Below are 21821 nucleotides of genomic sequence, written 5' to 3' on the forward strand. Positions count from 1 at the left end.
TATGTAAACTAGTTTTTGACTTAACAATGTAAATCAATGGAATTTACCTATCCCTAAAATGACTCCCATCCCAAAGCAACTTCTGAAAAGTGCCACTTAGGATCAAGAAGTGAGAAAAGTGGTGAGAAAAATTCACCTGGTGTATTTATGTTTCCAATGTAAAAACCTGAGAGAAAAGCAATTTCTAAATTATTTAAAATAATCATCTTTCGATTTGATTTCAGATGATAGACCTAAGAACTTTTAATTCAGAAGCTGGGTAGCAAAGCTATGGGAAGGTTAATAAAAAAAAAGAGAGAGAAAAAAATGATGAGAAGATGTAGAAGTGAAAAGACCACCCATCATTAAAGACCCAGTTTACTGTTTTATCTGTTCCCCAGCTATCTCAGCTAAGACTTTTCTACATCAGCAGAAAGCTAGCCAAACCTCACAAAAGTAAACAAACAAACAAACAAATAAAGGGGTTTGCAACATGTATTAAGAAAATAACGATCAGATTTACATAAAAGCACAGAAATCAGTTATAAGTGACCTGGAAGAATCAACCTAAACTAAAACATGACAGAAATATTCTAAATAACTAAATAAAATGAGATCTGCCAATGAAATTCTAAGGAGGAATCTTTCAGAATATCAGTATCAAGTAAAAATATATTTTAAAAAGTGAAATATTAAATTAAATAAAGCATGCATATATGCAGAAATACATATATATGTAAATCCACTATGAAGATAGAAAAGCTAAAAACTCATATGCACTTAATACAGCCTAGAAATACATAAAGAAAGTACTGACAGCATTATAAAAATAAACTGACTAGCATAAGATTTTAAAATATTTCTGTCAGAAAATGATAGATCAAGTAGAACAAAATAAGTAAAAGACTCCTGGTTATCACACTCCTGGTTGTTAGCAGGTTGACTCTCAAGGGTCATTGGACTGAGGCCTAGACTGTTTCCTTGCTATGTAGGCTTCTCTATAGAGCATCTCAAAACATGGCAGCTAAATTCATCAGAGAAAATAAACAATTGAGGACGAAATAGTCCTAGCAGGACAAAAGTCACAGTTTTTACAACCTAATCATAAATGATATTCCATGACTTTTGCTTTACTCTTTTATTAGAAGGCACTCACTGGATCTACCCTACATGCAAGAGGAGGTGATTTTAGAAGAAAATATCAAACGGAAGATGTCCCTGAAAGTCATGTCAGAAGCTGCTAATCAACCACAGAGCTCTTTGGCAATTTACATTTTTCATAGTTGGGAGGCTGGTGAGGTGATACTTATGGCTTTCACATTAGAACCAGAATATAAGAGAAATATATGGATAAGATGCTAGAAGAAACTCTTTAGAAGGTTTGAAAATGTAGAAAATGTGAAAAAATGATCAAAAGGCATGGAAGATACAGTAAGAAAAACTAACATGCGTTTGAGTCCTAAAAGAAACAGAAAATGAGACCAAAGCATTGTTTAAAGAGATCATGACTGAAAATGCCCAGAGAAAATGATAATTATAATACACATGTTCAGTAAGACTAGAAGACTAACAAATCCCAACAGAATAAACATTGATCCACACCAAATGTATCTTAATGAAATCAAACTGACAAACTTTGAAAATCAAGAGATGATCTTAAAAACAGGCAATGGAAAAAATATGGAATGGTTTCAAAGCATTCAGTCAAAAGGCCAATATGCTTTTTAACAGCAAAAATTAAAATTAGCTTATAGAATGATATATTTAATACATTAAGAGTCAATAAATAATCAAGAAATCTATGAAAATAGAAAATATCCTTCAAACAAAATCTCAGAAAATTTGGAATCAGCAGAATCTCACTTAAGAGTATAACCAAGGACTACTCCAACTGTAAAGTACTTCCTGATAGAGTCTATGATGAAAAAGTCTATGAAGGAAAGAAGAACAAAGAAATAAGTTATTATGAGGGTAAATCCAAAAACCTTGATTGTTTAAAACAATAAAAATATTCTCATGGATTATAAAAATGAAATATCCCATAGTAACAGTTACAAATATTTAATTCAGTGGCAATGTGATTAACCACAGTAAAAATTTCCCTAACTCCTTTTCTTATCTACCATGTTAACAATGTCTTTGGAGTCTGATAATCTAAGTGTGCATGTGGTAATTAATAGGATTTCCTACAAAAAACAAACAAACAAACAAAAAAACAAAAAACACAGGAACAAAATTGTAATTGCCAAACTAAAAAAGGAAAAAAAAAAAAACTAATGTGAAAGAAAGCAAAAAAAGAATAAGAAAAAAACATATGGGGCAAATACACAGTGTTTTAAATCCAACTGTATTAGTGATTTGTGAATACATTTAATGGTCCACCATTAAAAATGTTTGCAACTGACAAGAACACCTATCTAGATAATGTTTACAAGAGATGTGCATAAAGTATAAAGACTCAAAAACATTGAAATTAAAAAATGAAAATATCTTCTAGATAAATATCAAAAAACAAAACTGATCAGGCTATGTTGATATCTTGAGTTTAAGGCAAAAAGTATTCCAGGAATCAACTCACAATGATGAATAAGGTTCATCATCTCCCAGAAAGATATAATAGCTTTGAACTTGTATGAAACTCGAGAGAGCCTCAAGCTATACAAAGAAAAAAACTGATGGTATTAAAAAACATAGAAATGTGTGGAGATACACCATCATAGTAGGTGATTTTACCACACTTTTCTCAATAAAAGAAAAAGTAGTAAACTTAACCTAATGAAACAGTAATGGACAGTACATTCAATAAGTAAAGCACATAAGGAATATCTACCAAATAAATAAATAAATAAATAAATAAATAAGTAAATAACAACCCAAGTCACTGAGCCAGAAATGAAGACTCAATAATTTTCAATAGGTTGAAACTATTTTACCTGGCTAAAACACAATTCTGCTGAAAAGCGATAATAAAAAATACTTATAAATTAGAAATACATCATGAAAAATTTTAATATATACGTTTTTAATAACCTATGGATTTCAGAAGAAATCAACATGAAAATCAGAAATGTAACTGAATGAAAACAAAGATATAACAAACCAGATGAACCACAAAAGTTATTTGTTTAGTAAAAAGAGACAATATTTAAGCACATGTTGAAATAGACATTGAATGTGAAGAAATATAAACATCTTAATAAATGGATGTTATCTAGATCATATAATGTGGGGAATAAGCTTAGGAATTACCTGAATTTGCACTGATGGGTTAATAAGGCATAAAGAGTTAGAAAGCCATGGGATGAAAACATACAAGTTAGGTAAATAAGACTAGGTAAATGGGGCAAGGCCTCCAGTACGGGACGAGGTATAGGAATAGGAAATCTCAGGATGAAACATCCAAGATGAGGTAAACAAGATTAAGTATTCAGGGTGGAAATGCCCCCCAACTTAGTACAAGAGCAGAAAACTGCTTACACAGGAAGGAAGGACCAAACCAGGTAAACAGGAAAACAGGACTTGAGACCACAGCACAGTAAAGTTGCCTAGAGCGGAACTAATTAGCAAGAGAAAGGTGCCTTGTTGACCCTCAGGTAATGTGCTTAGTCTTCCTTACCCCTAGACAAGTTTAGGTAAACAGAGGTGGGGCCTCATGTCTGCTGTAAACAACTTTCAGCTCAGTGCCAGAATTCTGTTTTGTATTGACCCAACCCCCTAACACCGCCAGTCTTCAAAACCCCTTTTCCCCCCATGCCCGTGAGTTATCCTTCACAGTTTCATTGTCTCTTTATCAAGAGACACTTCAATCAAGCTAGTAAGCCTTCTGATCCTAATAAAAGCAGAGCAAGGACCCTTACTCAGTCCTCCTGTCTCCTCTGGGACATTAGCCTCTCTCGCATTTTAATCCTGTGTTCTGCTCTTTTGCTGGACAAGACAAAACTCCAGACCCAGAGTCTATGACAATATAACTGTTTAAAATTTTGTTTTTCATTTTGATTATATTTAATTGATTCCATCTCCATAATGAATATGAATTTGCCTTTCTAAATCATTAACCACTCTGAACAAATAAAAATTGTATTATGTCACACTAAACCATAAAGAATTTACAGCCAACAAGAGGAATTAGAAGAATATCATACAACACAAATATACCAGAAACATAAAAAAAAAAAATGCCAATTACTAAAATGCAAAATATAGTCAACATATAATTCAAAATATTCCATTTTATTAGAAATCAAATAAGTGCAAGTTGAAATACTTGGATGTTATTTATAATTAATGCAAGGCTACATAAGTTGTTTTTAATACTATCCCATGCTAGAGATTTTGTTTAAAAAAAATTTTTTTTAATGTTTAATTTTGAGAGAGAGATAGACAGAGGGTGCATGGGGGAGCGGGGAGAGAGAGAGACACATGGAATCCGAAGCAGGCTCCAGGTTCTGAGCTGTCAGCACAGAGCCTGACATGGAGCTTGATCTCACAAACCAGGAGATCATGACCTAAGCCGAGGTAGGATGCTCAAGTGACTGAGCCACACAGGCACCCCTGGAGATTTTGTTTTAAATAGTCATTTATGCACAGAGGTACCAGTTATATACATTTGTTATACCATATGTATAGACAATTTGATAATATGTATGAAGAGCTTTAAAATGACACAGAGAAAGGCTGGGAAAATGACAGAGTAGGAGAACACCAAGCTTGCCTCCTCCCATGGATACAACTAGATAACATTCCTATCAGTGTAAATAACCCAGAAAAGACCTGAAAACTGGCAGAATAAACTCCACAACAAAAAGTAGAGAAAAGGTCACATCCAAGAAGGTAGGAAGGGAAGTGATGCATATTTAGAGCAAAACAGACCATGGCCATCCACGAGGGAGCCAATGGTGTGGAAAAGGGCAAGAAACAGACTATCACACTGGGGAGCCTCCAAGGGGAACACAAATCCCCATAAATTTGGCTTTAAAAGCAAGAGGCACCAGGGGCGCCTGGGTGGCTCAGTCAGGTAAGAGACCGACTCTTGGCTTCGGCTCAGGTCATGATCTCACATTTCATGAGTTCAAGCTCCGCATCAGGCTCCACTAATAGTGTAGAGCCTGCTTGGGATTCTCTCTCTCTCCCTCTCTCTCTGCCCCTTCAGTGCTCTCTCTCTCTCCCTTTCTCTCTCTCAAAATAAATAAATAAACAAAAACAACAACAAAAACAAAAACAAAAAAGCAAGAGGCTGAATCTTGTGAGTTCTTACAACTGCTGGGATTTAAAGTCTGAAATTTTAAAAATCAACAGGCTCTGCTATGGGAGAGCTTGGAGGGTGATAGGAATCTGAGTCCCTGCCCTTAAAGAACAGCAAGACAACTACCTGAGATACAGCATGGAAATAGCAGCTTGAAAAATGTCTGGTACATACAGGAGGGAGAATTATTACTCCTATCACAGCATGTACCACAGAGGCAGGGATTACAGGAAACATCTCCAGAAACAAAGGAGCCATTTCCCTCCCCTGCCTCACAGCATAAACACATGGCCACCTATAGGATACAGCACAGCAACAACATTCCCTCCCTAACTTGTCTATACCAAGCCCTGACCCCCCCTATCTTTAGTGGATCTGTTCTTTCTAGTCATACCTGCCATGTCCCTACACTGTAGGGCCCTTCCTCCAGAAGACAGGTGCAAACCCCACGGAAACCAGGTCACTTACCAAAGCATTTTTCAGGGCCTAGGTTCTGGCAGCAAGATTGGCAGGCCTCATTTTGCAAGGAGACCAGCACACATTTTGTTAAAATGCACTCCGCCTAGACCCAACTAAACAGTGCCCATAACAAGCAAAGAAACCCTGTGAAAATGCCTGGACTGAAGGAAAAAGTGGTCAGAATACAAAAACTGCCACAGGATACACACATAGGAGACACTCCCTGAAGTGCCACGTTCTGGGAACTGCACTTCAGGACTTCTTCTTTATAAGGACATTACCTTCAAGAGCAGGAGACATCACTTACTTTCCTAATACAGAAACAAGCACAGAGAGTTAGACAAAATGTAGAGACAGAGGAATATGTCCCAAATGAAAGAACAAGACAAAACCATAGCAAGAAACCTAAGTGAAACTATATAAGTAATATGGCTAATAGAGAATTTAAAGTAATGATCATAAAGATACCCACTGGACTTGAGAAAAGAGTGGAGAACATCAGTGAGACCCTTAATGAAGAGATAAAAAAGAACCAATCAAAGATGAAGAACACAATAACAAATTAAAATTATACTTGGTAGAATAAATAGCAGGCTAGAGGAAGCATAGGAACAAATTAATGACCCAGAAGACAGAGTAATGGAAAAGAATCAAGCTGAGAAAGTGACAGAAAAAAGAATTATACGAATTGAGAATAGTCTTAGAGAACTCAATGACTCCATCAAATATAATAACATTTGCATTAAGGAGATCCCAGAAGAAGAAAGGGAGAAAAGGGGGAAGAAGATTTATTTGAAGAAATAACAGCTGAAAACTTCTCTGGTCTGGGGAAGGAAACAGATACCTAGATCCAGAAGGCACAGAGATGCCCCCCTAAAATATCAACTCAAGGAGATCCACACCAAGACACAGAGTAATTAAAAAGGCAAAAAAAAAAAAAAAATAGTGATAAAGACAGAATTTTAGAATCAGCAAGAGAAAAGTAGACAGTTATATACAAGTGAAACCCCATAGAGCTATTAGTGAACTTCTCAGCATAAACTGTGCAGGTCAGAAGGGAGTGGCATGATATATTAAGGGAAACATCTGCAGCCAAGAATACTCTATCCAGAAAGGCTATCATTCCAAATAGCAGGAGAGACAAAGAGTTTCTCAGACAAACAAAAACTAAAGGAGTCATGACCACTAAACCAGCCTTACAAGAAATACTAAAGAGGACTCTCTGAGTGGAAAGGAAAGACCATAAGTAAGAGTATGTAAAATAGTAATCACAAAATCAGTAAAAACAAGTGTTTCCATAAAAAAACAATCCAGGGATTCACAAAATAAAAATATAAAATATGACACTATACACACAACTAAAAACATGGATGGGAGAGGAGTTAAGAATGAGTTCAAACTTAAGCAACCATAAATTTGATATATACTGCAATATGCATAAGATGTTATATACAAACCTCATGGTAACCACAAATCAAAAACCAGTAATAGATACACAAAGAATAAAGAGAAAGGAATCCAAAAGATATGCGAAGAATAAAGAGAAAGGAAATCATTAAAGAAAGATAACAAGGTATGAAAGAAGCAAGAGAAGGACCAGGGAAAATCTACAATAGAAATCATAAAACAAGTACCAAAATGGCAATTTGTACATATCTATCAATAATTACTTTCAATGTAAATGGACTAAACACTCCAAAGAACAAAACAGGGTAACAGAGTAGATTAAAAACCAAGACCCATCTATATGCTGTTTACAAGAGACTCATTTCAGACCTAAAGACACATGCAGATAGAAAATGAGGTGATAAAGAAATATTTATCATGCAAATGGATGTCAAAAGAAAGCTGGGGTAGCAATACTTGTATTAGACAAAATAGATTTTAAAACCAAGACTGTAACAAGAGACAAAGAAGGGCACTATATACTAATAAAGGGGACAATCTAACAAGAAGATACAACAATTGTAAATATTTATGCACCCAACATGGAAGTACCCAAACACATAAAGCAGTTAATAGAAAACATAATTGAACTAATATATATTAATACAGTAATAGTAGGAGACTTTAACACTCCTCTTACGGTGGCAGACAGATCATTCAAACAGAAAATCAACAAGGAAACAGTACCTTTGAATGACACACTGGAATAGATGGATTTAACAGATATATTGAGAACATTCCATCCTCAAAAGCAGAATACACATTCTTTTCAAGTGCACACAAATACTCTCCAAAACAGATCACTTTTAGGCAACAAACCAAGTCTCAACAAATTAAAAAAGATCAAAGTCATACCATACATCTTTTCTGACCATAACACTAGGAAACTAGAAACCAACCACAGGAAAAAATCTGGAAAGACCACAAATACACAGAGGTTAAATAACATGTTACTAAACAATGAATGCATTGACTGAGAAATCAAAACAGAAATAAATTACATGGAAACAAATGAAAATGAAAACAAAAGGATCCAAAATCTTTGGGATGCAGCAAAAGTGGTTTCAAGCAGGAAATACACAGCAATGCAGGCCTACTCAAGAACCAAGGAAAAAATCAAATAGACAATCTAACTATACATATAAAGCATCTATAAAAGAGCCACAAACAATATTTAAAACCAGGAGAAGGAAGGAAATAAGAAAGACTAGAGCAAAAATAAATGATACAGAAACTAAAGGAAAAAAAATGAACAAACAAACAAAAACAGTTGAACAGATCAATGAAACCAGGAGTTGGCTTTTCAAAAGATCAACGAAATTGATAAATCTCCATCCAGGCTCATCAAAACAAAGAAAAAAGGAAGAGAGGACTCAAATAAACAAATCATAAATTAAAGAGGAGAAGTAACAACCAACACCACAGAAATACAAATAATTTTAAGAGAATATTATGAAAAATCATATGCCAACAAATCACATATATCCTAGAAGAAATGGATACATTTCTAGAAACATATTACCTGCCAAACCCAAAACAGGAAGAAATAAAAAAATTGAACATCTCAATGACCATCAAGGAAACTGAATCAGTAACTAAAAACTCCCTCTGCCCCTCTCCCACTCACACACGTGCACTCTCTCTTTCATAAATAAATAAACATTAAAAAATATATTTAAAAAACCTCCCAACAAAGTCCAGGACCAGACTGCTTCAGAGGTGAATTCTACCAAACATAAAAAGAAGAGTTAATACCTAATCTTCTTGAACTATTCCAAAAAATAGAATATGAAGGAAAACTTCCAAATCCATTCTATGAGGCCAGCATCACCCTGATACCAATATTAGACAGCACAAAAAGAGAGAGAGAGAGAGAGAATGAATTACAAGCCAGTATCTCCAATAAACACAGATGCGAAAATTCTCAACAAAATACTAGCAAAGCAAATCCAACAATACAGTAAAAAAAATAATTCACCACATCAAGTGGGATTTATTCTTGGAATGCAAGGAGTTTAATATTCAAAATCAATCAACGTGATACATCACATCAATAAGAGAAAGGGTAAAAACAATTTCAAGAGATGAAGAAAAAGCATTTGACAAAGTACAACATTCATTCATGATAAAAATCCTCAACAAAGTAAATTTAGAGGGAACATACCTCAACATAATTAGGCCTTATATGAAAAATGCACAGTGAACATCATACCCAATGGGGAAAAACTGAGAGCTCTTCTCCTATGGTCAGGAACAAGACAAGGATGTCCACTCTCACCACTTTTATTCAGCACAGTACAGCAATCAGACAACAAAAGGTCAGAGCAATCAGAAAACAAAAAGAAATAAAAGACATCCAAAATTTTAAGAAAGAAGTAAAACTCTCACTATTTGCAGATGACATGATACAACAGACAGAAAACGCTGAAATTTCACCAAAACAACACCAGTTCTGATAAATGAATTCAGTAAAGTCACAGCATACAACATCAACGGGCAGAAATTCTATATACTAATAATGAAGCAGCAGAAAGAGAAATTAATACTCCCATTTACAACTGCATCAATGATAAGATAACTAAGAATAAACTTAACTAAAATGGTGAAAGACCTGTACTCTGAAAAGTATAAAACACTGATAAAAGAAATTGAAGATGAAACAAAGAAATGGACAAACCATACTTATGGATCGGAAGACCAAATATTGTTAAAATGTCTATACCACCCAAAACAATCTATACATTTAATGCAATTCCCATCAAAATACTAAGAGTAGTTTTCACAGGACTGTAACAAGAAATTCTAAAACTTGTATGGAGCCACAAAAGACTCCAAAAAAGCCAAAGCAATCTTGAAAAGGAAAAGCAACACTACAGGTATCACAGTTCCAGACTTCAAGTTATATTACAAAGCTGTAGTAATCAAAACAGTATGGTACTGGTACAAAAATAAACACATAAATCAATGGAACAGAGTAGAAAACCCAGAAATCAACCTGCCAATTATATGATGATTACTTTTCAACAAAGGAGGAATAAATATACAAAAAGTCTCTTTAACAAATGGTGTTGGGAAAACTGGTCAGCTACATGCAAAAGAATGAAACTGAGTCATCCTTAGACCATACACAAAAGAAACTCAAATGGTTTAAAGACCTAAGTGTGAGACCTGAATCCATAAAAATCCTAGAAGATGGCATAGGCAGTAATTTCTCTGACATTGGCCATACCAGCATTCTTCTAGATAGGTCTCCCAAGGCAAGGTAAATAAAAACAAAAATAAACTACTGGAATTACATCAAAATAAAAAGCTTTCGCACAGTAAAGGAAACAATCAACAAAACTAAAAGGCAATCTACTGAATGGGAGAAGATATTTGCAAATGGCATATGATAAAGGGTTAGTATTGCAAAATATATGAACTGATAGAACTCAACACCCAAAAAACAAATAATCCAATTAAAAATGGACAAAAGACATGAACAGACATTTCTGCAAAGAAGACATAAAGATGACCAACAGACACATGAAAAGATGCTCAACATCATTCATCATCAGAGAAATGAAAATCAAAACAACAAATAAGATATCACCTTACACCTATCAAAATGGCTAAAATAAAAAACACAAGAAACAACAGGTGTTGGCGAGGATGTGGAGAAAAAGGAACCCTCTTACACTGCTGGTGGGAATGCAAAATGGTATAGCCACTATGGACAATAGTATGGAGGTTCCTCAAAAAGTTAAAAATAGAACTACTCTACAGTCCAGTAATTGCACTACTGGGTATTTACTGCCAAAATACAAAAGCACTAATTCAAAGGGATACATGCACCCCTATGTTTATTGCAACATCATTCATAGACAAATTACGGAAGGAGCCCAAGTATCCATTGATAGATGAACGGATAAAGATGTAGTGTGTGTGTGTGTGTGTGTGTGTGTGTGTGTGTGTGTGTGTGTGTGTGTGTATAATACATACACACAGTGGAATATTATTCAGTCATAAAAGGGAATGAAGTCTTGCCATTAGCAACAATATGGATGGAGCTAGAGAGTATCATACTAAGCAAAATAAGTCAGAAAGACAAATACAATAATTTTACTCTTATGTGGAATTTAAGAAACAAATGAGTAAAGGAAGAAAAAAGAGAGAGAGAAACCAGGACACAGACTCTTAACTACAGGGAACAAACTAATGATTAACATAGGGTGTGTGTATGGGGGGGATAGGTAAAACGGAGGATTAAAAAACATACTTATCATAATGAGCACCAAGTAATGTACAGAATTGTTGAATCACTATACTGTATGCCTAAAAATAATATAATACTATATACTAATAGTGTAATTAAAATAAAAAACCTAATATAAAATAAAAGAAATTGACAGAAAAATAGTGCTTAGGAATTCATACACATATATTTACATATGTAAAAAACATGTCTTAATTTACATATAAACATAGTGATAAGATAAATATGGGTGATTTAGATTCTTTCCTTTCTCTTTATCTGATATTTTATACAGGAATATAAATTAAATTTTAATCAATATTTTTGTTCAAAATGCTGTAAGCAGCATTTGTGAAAAATTCTTACTTGTAGGCTTCTAGGCTTGCTTCATCATTATGAATATCTTTTTCCATGTCTTGTTTCATTTGTTTAGCCTTCAATTTGGCATTCTTATAGTTTTCTATAGCTTCTGCAAGTTCTTCCTGAACTTGTTTGTATAATTCCATTACCTAGAAATGAAAAATATTATTGTTGATACACTTAGTAATTAAAAGAATCAAGCAAGAGTAAGATCAGAGAAAAGACTTAAATTTAGAGTTGTTCTGATTTTTTTTTAAAGTTCTTTACATCAGTTTCCTCCCATATGTAGTCTATTGAGCACAGTAAAGTTTCAGGTTTGCATTAGCCTGAAAGACATCAATGCTAGAAATGTATAAAAGTTACTGAAGAAAATAACTTCAATATCCCAGGTAACATAAGCAAAATAAAAGAACTATCTTTTCACCTATAGAATTGCTACTTTTTGCTATTTTTATCACTGAGACAATATTACTTCATTGTAGAAAAACCAGAAAACACATGGAAAAATAAATAAAATCACCTGTAATTCTCTCAGGAATAACCACTATTAATGAAAGGGTCCAAAATATTCCATTGTTATTGTTTTTATTAATTATCAAATATAAACAATCTCCCTTCTCTCTCCATTTCTCCCCCCCCCCCCTTTTTTTTGTCACTGCTGGAATGTTAGAGGGAGAGGAAGAGAAAGCACTAGGGAGTGAACAATCCTTTCCCCAGTGGGTAAAGTGGTGGACTGAAATGAAGCAAGTGCCTCCTGGAAAAAGCAATAATGTTCATTAATTTCTAGAATAGCACAGATGGCAGTAACCCCTACAAGACTCCCCTTTAGGCACAGGAGTGTGGGCATATGTATCTTAGCAGAGAGCAAGGAGTATGCAGGGACGATGAGCTAAGCAAACAAGAGGTCAGGAAACATAACAGAATTCCTAATATCAAATATCCCATGTCCAACCTGTCAGTACCTTTAGAAGAGGTAACCTGTAGGCATTGCTGGGGTGGTGGGCTCCCTGTCAGGAACAAGACAAATTCATCTCAAGGGCAATCTCTGGATTGGGCCCATGTGGCACTGGCATATCCTTCCCCTATTGATACTCCAGCCGACTGTGTACAATACTCTTGTGGCTCTATGGTGGTATGGGGCCAAGCTGCTTGATGAATTTGAAGGCAACAATGAGGCTGTGAGCTTGATTTGCAAGTAGCTATGCACTAGGGCTCAAGTACATTGGCTAGAGGTCTTGCATCATTTAAGCAATTGGTTATTTCAGCAGGCCTCTAGCCAGGACCTCAAAACTGAGTCAAGACAGGGGTGCCTGGGTGGCTCAGTCGGTTGGGTGTCCGACCTCAGCTCAGGTCATGATCTCAAGGTCCGTGAGTTCAAGCCCCACATTGGGCTCTGTGCTGACAACTCAGAGCCTGGAACCTGCTTCAGATTCTGTGTCTCCCTCTCTCTCTGCCCCTCTGCCCTTCCCCCACTTGTGCTCTCTCTGTGTCTCAAAAATAAATAAATGTAAAAAAAAAAGTTTTTTTTTAAAAACTGAGTCAAGACAGCAGAATAAAACAAAACAAATTTATATGATAAATGACTATAAACAAAACACTACATTATATTCTCCCCTAGCAATCACAATCTGTTTTCTGTCTTACAGACTTACGTATTCTGGATTTTCCATACCAATAAAATCATAAAGCATGTGATCTTTTGTATTTGGCTTCTTTATTTAGCATAATCCTTCAAAGTTGATTTATGTTGTGACATGTATCAGTATTTCATTTCCTTTTATTTCTTCCTATGGTATAGATATATCACATTTTGTTTAGTCGTTAATCTGACGATGAACACTGGGCTGTTTCCACCTTTTGGCTAATATAAACACTGCTGCTACGAATATTTATGTAAAAACTTTTGGCTTTGTTCTTTAAATATCAGTTTTCAATTCTTTGTGGTATATAATCCTCAAGAGTAGAACTGCTGCTAGAGCATATAGTAATTCTACGTTAACCTTTTTGAAGAAATGCCAAAGTCTTTTCCACAGCATCTGCAACCATTTTACTTTCTCACCAGCAAAGTACCACAGTTCCAATTTCTCCACACAGACACCAAAACTTGTTATTTTGTTGTGAGTGGTATCTCATTGGGGTTTTTGTTTGTATCTCCGTAGCGACTAATGATGTTGAGCCTCTATCGTTTCATACATTTGCTGCCCATTTGTATGTATGCCTTTTGGAGATAATCTATTCAAGTCCTTTGCCCACTTTAATTGGGCTGTATGCCCTGATTTGTTGCATTTAAAAAGTTCTTTATATATTTTAGATACTATGTCCTTTCTGAATGTATAATTTACAATTGTTTCTCTCTCATTCTGTTTGTTTTTGTTTTTTTTTTTACTTTTTTGATAGTACCCTTTATCTTTTTTGCTTTTTTAATTGATATATAGTTGACACCCAAAGTTAAATTACTTTCAGGTGTATGACATAGTGATTCAACAAGTCTATACGTTATCCTATGCTCACAAGCGTAGCTGTCACCATACAACGCTTTTACAATATCATTGACTATACAACCTAGGCTGTACCTTGTATCTCAGAAACTTACTTATTCTGTAAATGGAAGCCTGTACTTCCCATTCTTCATCATCCACTTGCCTATCCGTCTACCCCCACCCCTCTGGCAGCCATCAGTTTGTTCCCTGTATTTACAGGTCTGTTCCTGCTTTCTGTTTGTTGTATTTCTCAGATTCCACATAGAAGTGAAATAATACAGGATTTGTCTTTCTCTGACTGGTTAATTTCACTTAGCATAATATCCTCTAGAGGTCCATCTATGTTGGTGCAAATGGCAAGATCTCATCATTTTTATGGCTAACATTCTACTGTATATGCGTGTACCACATCTTCTTTATCCATTGATCTATCAATGGACACTGAGGTTATTTCCATATCTTGGCTAATGTAAATAATGTTGCTATAAACACAGGGGTGCATATATCTTTTTATAGGGTTTTGTTTTCTTGGGGTAAATACTCAGTAGTGGAGCTACTGGATCATACGGTATTTCTATTTTTAATGTTTTGAGTAACTTCCATATTGTTTTCCACAGTGGTGTCCCAATTTATATTCCTACCAACAGGGCATGAGGGTTCCTTTTTCTCCATATCCTTGTCAACACTTGCTCCTTTTTGTCTTTTCTATTCTAGCCATTCTGACAACTATGAGGTGATAACTTATTGCGGTTTTTTTCACTCCCCTGATGATTAGAGATGTGAAGCATCTTTTCACGCATCTATCGACCATCAGGATGTCTTCTTTGGAAAAATGTCTGTTCAGGTCTTCTGACCACCTTTCAATTGTATTACTTGTTTTTCTGGTGTTGAGTTATGAAAGGTCTTCACATATTTTGAATATTGACCTTTTATCAGATACTGATGGTGCCCCTTAAGCACAAATGTTTTTCATTTTTTAAATGAGATACAATTAACATATAAGTTTGAAGTATAAAACATAATTATTCAATGTTTCTCTATATTGTGAGATGATCATCACAGTAAGTCCAGTTAACATCCATCACCACACATAGCTAGATGTTTTTGTGATGAGAACTTTTAAGATGTACTCTCAGCAACTTATAAATATGCGGTACAATATTATAACTATAGTCACCATTGCTACACATTAAATCCCTCTGATTTATGTATTTTATAACTAGAAGCTTATCTATGGACTCCTTTTTCATTCATCTTCTAACCCCTGCTGCCTGTGGCAACCACCAATCTGTTGTCTATGACTATGAAATTGTATTTTATTTTGTTTCTTTTGATTCCACATATAAATGAGATCATATGATATTTGTCTTTCTCTGTCTGACTTATTTCGCTCACCATAATGTCCTCAAGGTCCATCCCTGTTGTTGCAAATGGCAAGATCTCATTCTTTTTTGGCTGAGTAAAAATCCACTGTATGTATATACATCTTCTTTATCCAGCCATCCACTGATAGACACTTAGATTGTTTCAATATCTTGGTTATTATAAGTAATGCAGCAATGTACCAGGGGGTGCACATATGTTTTCAAGTTAGTGTTTTTTTCTTCTAACAAATATCCAGAAGTGAAATGGTTGAGTTATATGACAGTTCCATTCTTAATTTTCTGAGAAACTTCCATACTGTTTTCCACAGTGGCTGCACAAATTTACATTCCCACCAAGAGTACACAAGGGTTCCCTTTTTTCCACATCTTTACCAACACTTATTATTTCGTGTCTTTCTGATAATAGCCATTCTGACAAGTATGAAATGATATCTTACTGTGGTTTTGATTTGCATTTCCCTGATGATTAGTGATGCTGAGAATCTTTTCATGTACTTGTTGGCTATCTGTATATATTCTTTGGAAAAATATTTATTCAGATCTTCTGCCCAATTTTTTTTCAGGTTGTCTCTGCTAAGTTCTTTATTTCAGATATTAACCCCTTATCAGATTTGTGATTTGCAAATATTTTCTCCCATTCAGCAGACTGTCTTTTCATTTTGCTGGTGGTTCCTCTTGCCGTGCAAAAGCTTTTCACGGTGATTTAGCCCCACTTGCTTGTTTTTGCTTTTGTTAGGTTTGCTTTAGGTGTCAAATCCAAGACAGCAAGTAAAAGGAATAAACTAGATTTCTCTGTATCAACAATAGTTTGATATCTTAAAAAAATCAGATTAAAAAACAACTTGCAGAAAGTTATACGTTTGATACTATTTAAAGAATGAAAAAGAAACCATGTATTGTGCTAAAATACATATATATGTATAAAAATATACAACTTTCACCTAGAAACAGAATTTCATGGTAAGGTTGTCTTCAGAGAGCGAGGGAGGAAAATGGACTGGTTGAGGAAAATACAGAACACATTTAGCAGCTCTAAATAATCAAAAGTAATGGCAGGTATAAATGTGCTCATTTAATGGCAGGTATAAATACTTTATTTTTCTATACTTGGTCACTTAATGGCAGGTATAAATACTTTATTTTTCTGTAACACAATCCCACAATAAGAGTGTTAAATATTAACTAATCATTGAAAATATTTTATACTTTATTATCATAAACAATGAAAGTGACTGATATATATTTGCCTTCTCCTGCAGTTCAATTTACAACTTCAAATATTACCATGTTGTTTTAAATCTCCAAAATTTTATTAGTAAGTTGACTAAATATTATTAATACCCCTAAGTATAAAAGGAAAGAAGACACAGTTTAAATGAATATCAAATGACTGTATTGTGTGTAGTATAATATTCCTTTGGGAAATAAGTAGCAGGTCAATTTTCAATGAAAATGAAACATTTAAAGATGCTAATTTCTTTTAGCTGAAACATTTTTTATAACTATCTATAAATCTGTAAGATACATATCCATTAATTTACCTCAAATTTTTTTAGATAAAATTCTTTCAGAGTTTCAAGTTCTTGGTTCTGCTTTGAGTTAATTAGAGGACCGCGTGCATTCATGTAGTCTGTGTCTGCTTGAAGCTTTGCATTAGCTTCCTCCAATTTCACCTTTTGTTCCTCAAAATGTTTTAGCTGATAAGCTCTATCTTCAAGATGCCATTGTAATTCTACAATATCTCTCAAATAGGCCTCATGTTCTAGACATACAATAACAAAAGAAAATCTGATTTTAAAACAAAAGCTCCAGAAGGCAATCTTTATTTGTAAAAGAGAAATATGAAATACTTTAGATTCCAAAATTACTTATCTGTGAAGCTTCCTAAATTTAATATAAATTATTTTAGTATTGCCTTATAAAATATATTGCTTTCATCATTTATCATCAAAGGGATTAAAATATATGTATTATAAGATAATAATTGTTTGTACAAATCCTGCTTATAATAACCAATGTATATACAGAGTTACATACAACCACTCTATGTAATTACAAAATGAGAAAAACTGCAAGAGTGGAGGCCTTTAAAATCATCTAGAAGTAAAACGATGAGATAGGAGTTATAAATATCAGAAAGAAAAAGGAAAAAAATAAGTACGATTTTCTGTTGATACAATTATATATCAAAACACAAAAGAATCAACTAAAACTTACAGGTCAGTAATATGGGCTATTAAAAAAGTGGCTATAAGCCATATTTAAAAAGTGGCAGTAAGTCACTGAGTTCCAAAGCATTTGTTACAAAGAATTATTATGGTAATATCTGACTAATTCACATGACAAAACAATGCAAAACAAAATTAGAAGATTTAACATTGTGTTATTACTGAGATCTTCTTCCACAGTAGAAGCATTCTTGTGAGCATTTATATGAGACACAATTATCTTCCTACTCCATCCTTTCTCCAATCATAGGGAAGTACCCATGGAGCCAGGAATGTAGGTTAAGGGAAAGACAGAGAATCTAAAGAAACAGGTACAATGAGAGTACCAGGGGAATCTGAGTCATTAGTTCATTTGTGCTTTCAGACGCTGCTTGAGTATAATAAATATAGTATATGTACTCTCCTTTATTTTTTTTTTAAATTTTTGTAATGTTTATTTATTTTTGAGAGAGAGAGAAAGAGAGAGAGAGAGCAGGAGAGGGGCAGAGAGCAAGGGAAACACAGAATCTGAAGCAGGCTACAGGCTTCCGGCTGTCAGCACAGAGCCCAATGCAGGGCTCGAACTTGTGAACTGCAACTTATTTCTGGTTATCTTTTTTGATAGGAAAATGAAAAGACATTTGCTAGATTATTGGCTGCATAGTGCCAGTGGCTGTCATTCTGGGGAGGGGGACGCAGTGACCAAGTAGGGGTATAAATACCACACCCTCATTCTTCTCCATTATCTCCCTTGGTCTCTTACCACTGAACCCGTTGGTTACACTAGCAGGAAGCCAGAGTACCAAAAATATCTTTGATGCAGTCTATTATGAATAAGCTTCATGGACCAAAACACAAAAGATACAAGCGTGAGCAGGCTGGTTAGGGGGATGGATGGATCTGGAGGAGTTACCACAAGATATCTAGAAAAACTGAATGTCCTTAATTTTCTTAAAATTGTAAGTAGAATTTTTTATAATAAATTATCCACAATTCTTTAAACATCATATTTAATATTAAGGCTGTTAAGGAGATTAAAAGTTTTTCCTGTCACATAAATTGGAGACTTTGAGAATTTAAAGACTACATGAATATATAATTCTAGAACCTGTAAACAAAATTCATAAAATTTAGAAATTATATCCTAAATATATCAATATGAAGGCAATATATTCCTGAAAGCACATAGTTTTTCAGGAATACTTTATAAATAGGAGGTACTTAAAAACTACATAGTAATCATGAATTTAAATTTCATTGCATATGTTAGCCACTTAAATAAAATAAAGCAGAAGAACATAAATTTAAGTAGATTTTTAATAGTTTTTAAAAGATCTTTAAGTAGCTCTTTAAATAAAAGATAGCCCAAGCAATAAATTATCACCAATGGCAAGAATGTATTCCATCACTGAAAATGCATTTATAAAGTATCTAGAATGTCCACACATGTATCTCAATTTAGTTTTATTTTGGCAATTCCTTAAGTAGAACTTCATATAAACCACAAACTACAGTATGCACTCTTATAAAGGCTATATGAGATTATACAGAAATCAGCAAAATATTAAACAAAACCAGCTCCCACTGATTTTTCTACTACTAATGACAAGGAAGGGCTTCCAAAACATTTTCAAAAATTGCAGATGACTCCCTGTGGATGTGAATATGAATCTGCTCAAGACCCTACTGGAATCCAGAATTTCCCAGAATTCCCATTCCATTCCAACCCTATTGTACTTTTGGTTGTCTCTAACATACCAATATATATGCATGTATGGATTTACAAATTACACAGCTATGCTATTTTATTAGTAGAGTATGCACATTTTAAATTCTATTCAAAAACCTTGTTAATCAGAACAAACTAACTCCAAGCCTGAATAAAACATCTGTAGAAACTAAATATATTGTAAAATGTATTACTTTAAATGCATGGGTAGAAAAATGTCTATCGGAGTTTAGAGCAATTTTGCATAATTTTTGGAATTAACTCTTTAGTAAAGGGTAGCAAAGTGCATAGACAAAGGTTAAGTTAAATTCATCCAGTCTAGGCTCTGGGAAATTTCCTGCTTCTTGAGTTCTGCTCCAGAAGGGAGTAAACAAATGGTGAGGTCAATCTGTGAGCTCAGTATTACTTTAAAAGGAGGAAATACTGTGGAGAAACGGGAACCCTCTTGCACTGTTGGTGGGAATGCAAATTGGTGCAACCGCTCTGGAAAGCAGTGTGGAGGTTCCTCAGAAAATTAAAAACAGACCTACCCTATGACCCAGCAATAGCACTGCTAGGAATTTATCCAAGGGATACAGGAGTACTGATGCATAGGGGCACTTGTACCCCAATGTTCATAGCAGCACTCTCAACAATAGCCAAATTATGGAAAGAGCCTAAATGTCCATCAACTGATGAATGGATAAAGAAATTGTGGTTTATATACACAATGGAATACTACGTGGCAATGAGAAAGAATGAAATATGGCCTTTTGTAGCAACGTGGATGGAACTGGAGAGTGTGATGCTAAGTGAAATAAGCCGTACAGAGAAAGACAGATACCATATGGTTTCACTCTTATGTGGATCCTGAGAAACTTAACAGGAACCCATGGGGGAGGGGAAGGAAAAAAAAAAAAGAGGTTAGAGTGGGAGAGAGCCAAAGCATAAGAGACTCTTAAAAACTGAGAACAAACTGAGGGTTGATGGGGGGTGGGAGGGAGGGGAGGGTGGGTGATGGGTATTGAGGAGGGCACCTTTTGGGATGAGCACTGGGTGTTGTATGGAAACCAATTTGACAATAAATTTCATATATAAAATAAAAAAAATAAAATAAAAAAAATAAAAGGAGGAAATACTCATTAAACCTACATTTTATTTTATTTTATTTTATTTTATTTTATTTTATTTTATTTTATTTTATTTTATTAAAATAACATAATTTAGGAACCACTGGATACTGTATTTTATCTGGTGCAATAAAAGCAAAATTAAAAACCCAAATAATCAAGAAAGAAAATAAAAAGAATAAAATTTTAAAATATAAGTTAAAGTTCTGGGGTGCCTGGCTGGCTCAGTCAGTAAAGCATGCAACTCTTGACCTCAGGGTTGTAAGTTTGAGCCCGACATTGGGTGTAGATATTACTTAAAAACAAAATCTAAACAATGTGTTACTGGAGTACCTGGCTGACTCACTTGATAAAGCACGCGATAAAGCACGTGACTCTTGATCTTAGGGTTATGAGCTCAAGCCCCACACTGGGTGTACACATTACTTAAAAAAATGTTTTAACTATATATAAATATATATATGTATATTCATATATATGTTATGTGCACACACACACACACATATATGAATATATAAGTTCTTTATTTTGAGAGAGAGAGGAAGAAATAGCAAGCGGGGGAGAGGCAGAGAGAGAAAGGCAGAATCCCAAGCAGTCTACTCGCTGCCAGACAAAACCCAACGCAGGGCTCAAACCCTCAAACTGCAACATCATGACCCGAGCTAAGATCAGGAGCCAGACACTTAGGGGTGCCTGGGTGGCTCAGGTGGTTGAGCATCCAACTTCTGCTCTGGTCATGATCTCACAGCTGGTGAGTTTGAGTCCCGTGTCAGGCTCTATGCTGACAGCTCAGAGCCTGGAGCCTGCTTCAGATTCTGTGTCTCCCTCTCTCTCTGCCCCTCCCCTGTTTGTGCTCTACCTCTCTCAAAAATAAACATTAAAATTTTTTTTTCTAAAAAGACAGGCATTTAACTGACTGAGCCACCCAGTCACCCCTATAAATAAAAGCTCTAACCTTTTCTCACAACTCCCTAAAATGTATACACCCTACTATAGAAACTATAATTTTAGAAGACATATAACAAAGGTGTATGTAAGTATTCTTTTTGACACATAATATTATGTCTCAAGATGATAATGGCCCCCTTTTCCTCTCAAAAGTGCCTTAACTTAAATGATAGGTTTTTGAGTATCCTAATATAATCTACTTATAAAGCATGTAAATACTGAATTAAAAATTTTAACTGAATT

At 34.6% G+C, this 21821-nt stretch overlaps 1 protein-coding gene across 4 annotated transcripts in view; it reads right to left on the reverse strand.

The window, feature by feature from the left end:
- The window catches only part of CCDC178 (coiled-coil domain containing 178), a 436166-nt gene that overhangs the window by 326729 nt on the left and 87616 nt on the right, over positions 1 to 21821 (reverse strand). For all 4 annotated transcript variants that reach the window (XM_086682702.1, XM_086682703.1, XM_086682701.1 and 1 more), the window contains 2 exons: positions 17127 to 17347; positions 11727 to 11869 (listed from right to left, as the gene is read on the reverse strand). In XM_086682702.1, coding sequence (XP_086538828.1) covers positions 11727 to 11869; positions 17127 to 17347 — 364 coding nt within the window. The remainder of the gene's footprint in view (positions 1 to 11726; positions 11870 to 17126; positions 17348 to 21821) is intronic.

Source organism: Puma concolor, chromosome D3 (genome assembly GCF_028749965.1).
Source record: "Puma concolor isolate L17-30 chromosome D3, mPumCon1.1.hap2, whole genome shotgun sequence".
In the NCBI taxonomy this organism is placed as follows: Eukaryota; Metazoa; Chordata; class Mammalia; order Carnivora; family Felidae; genus Puma; species Puma concolor.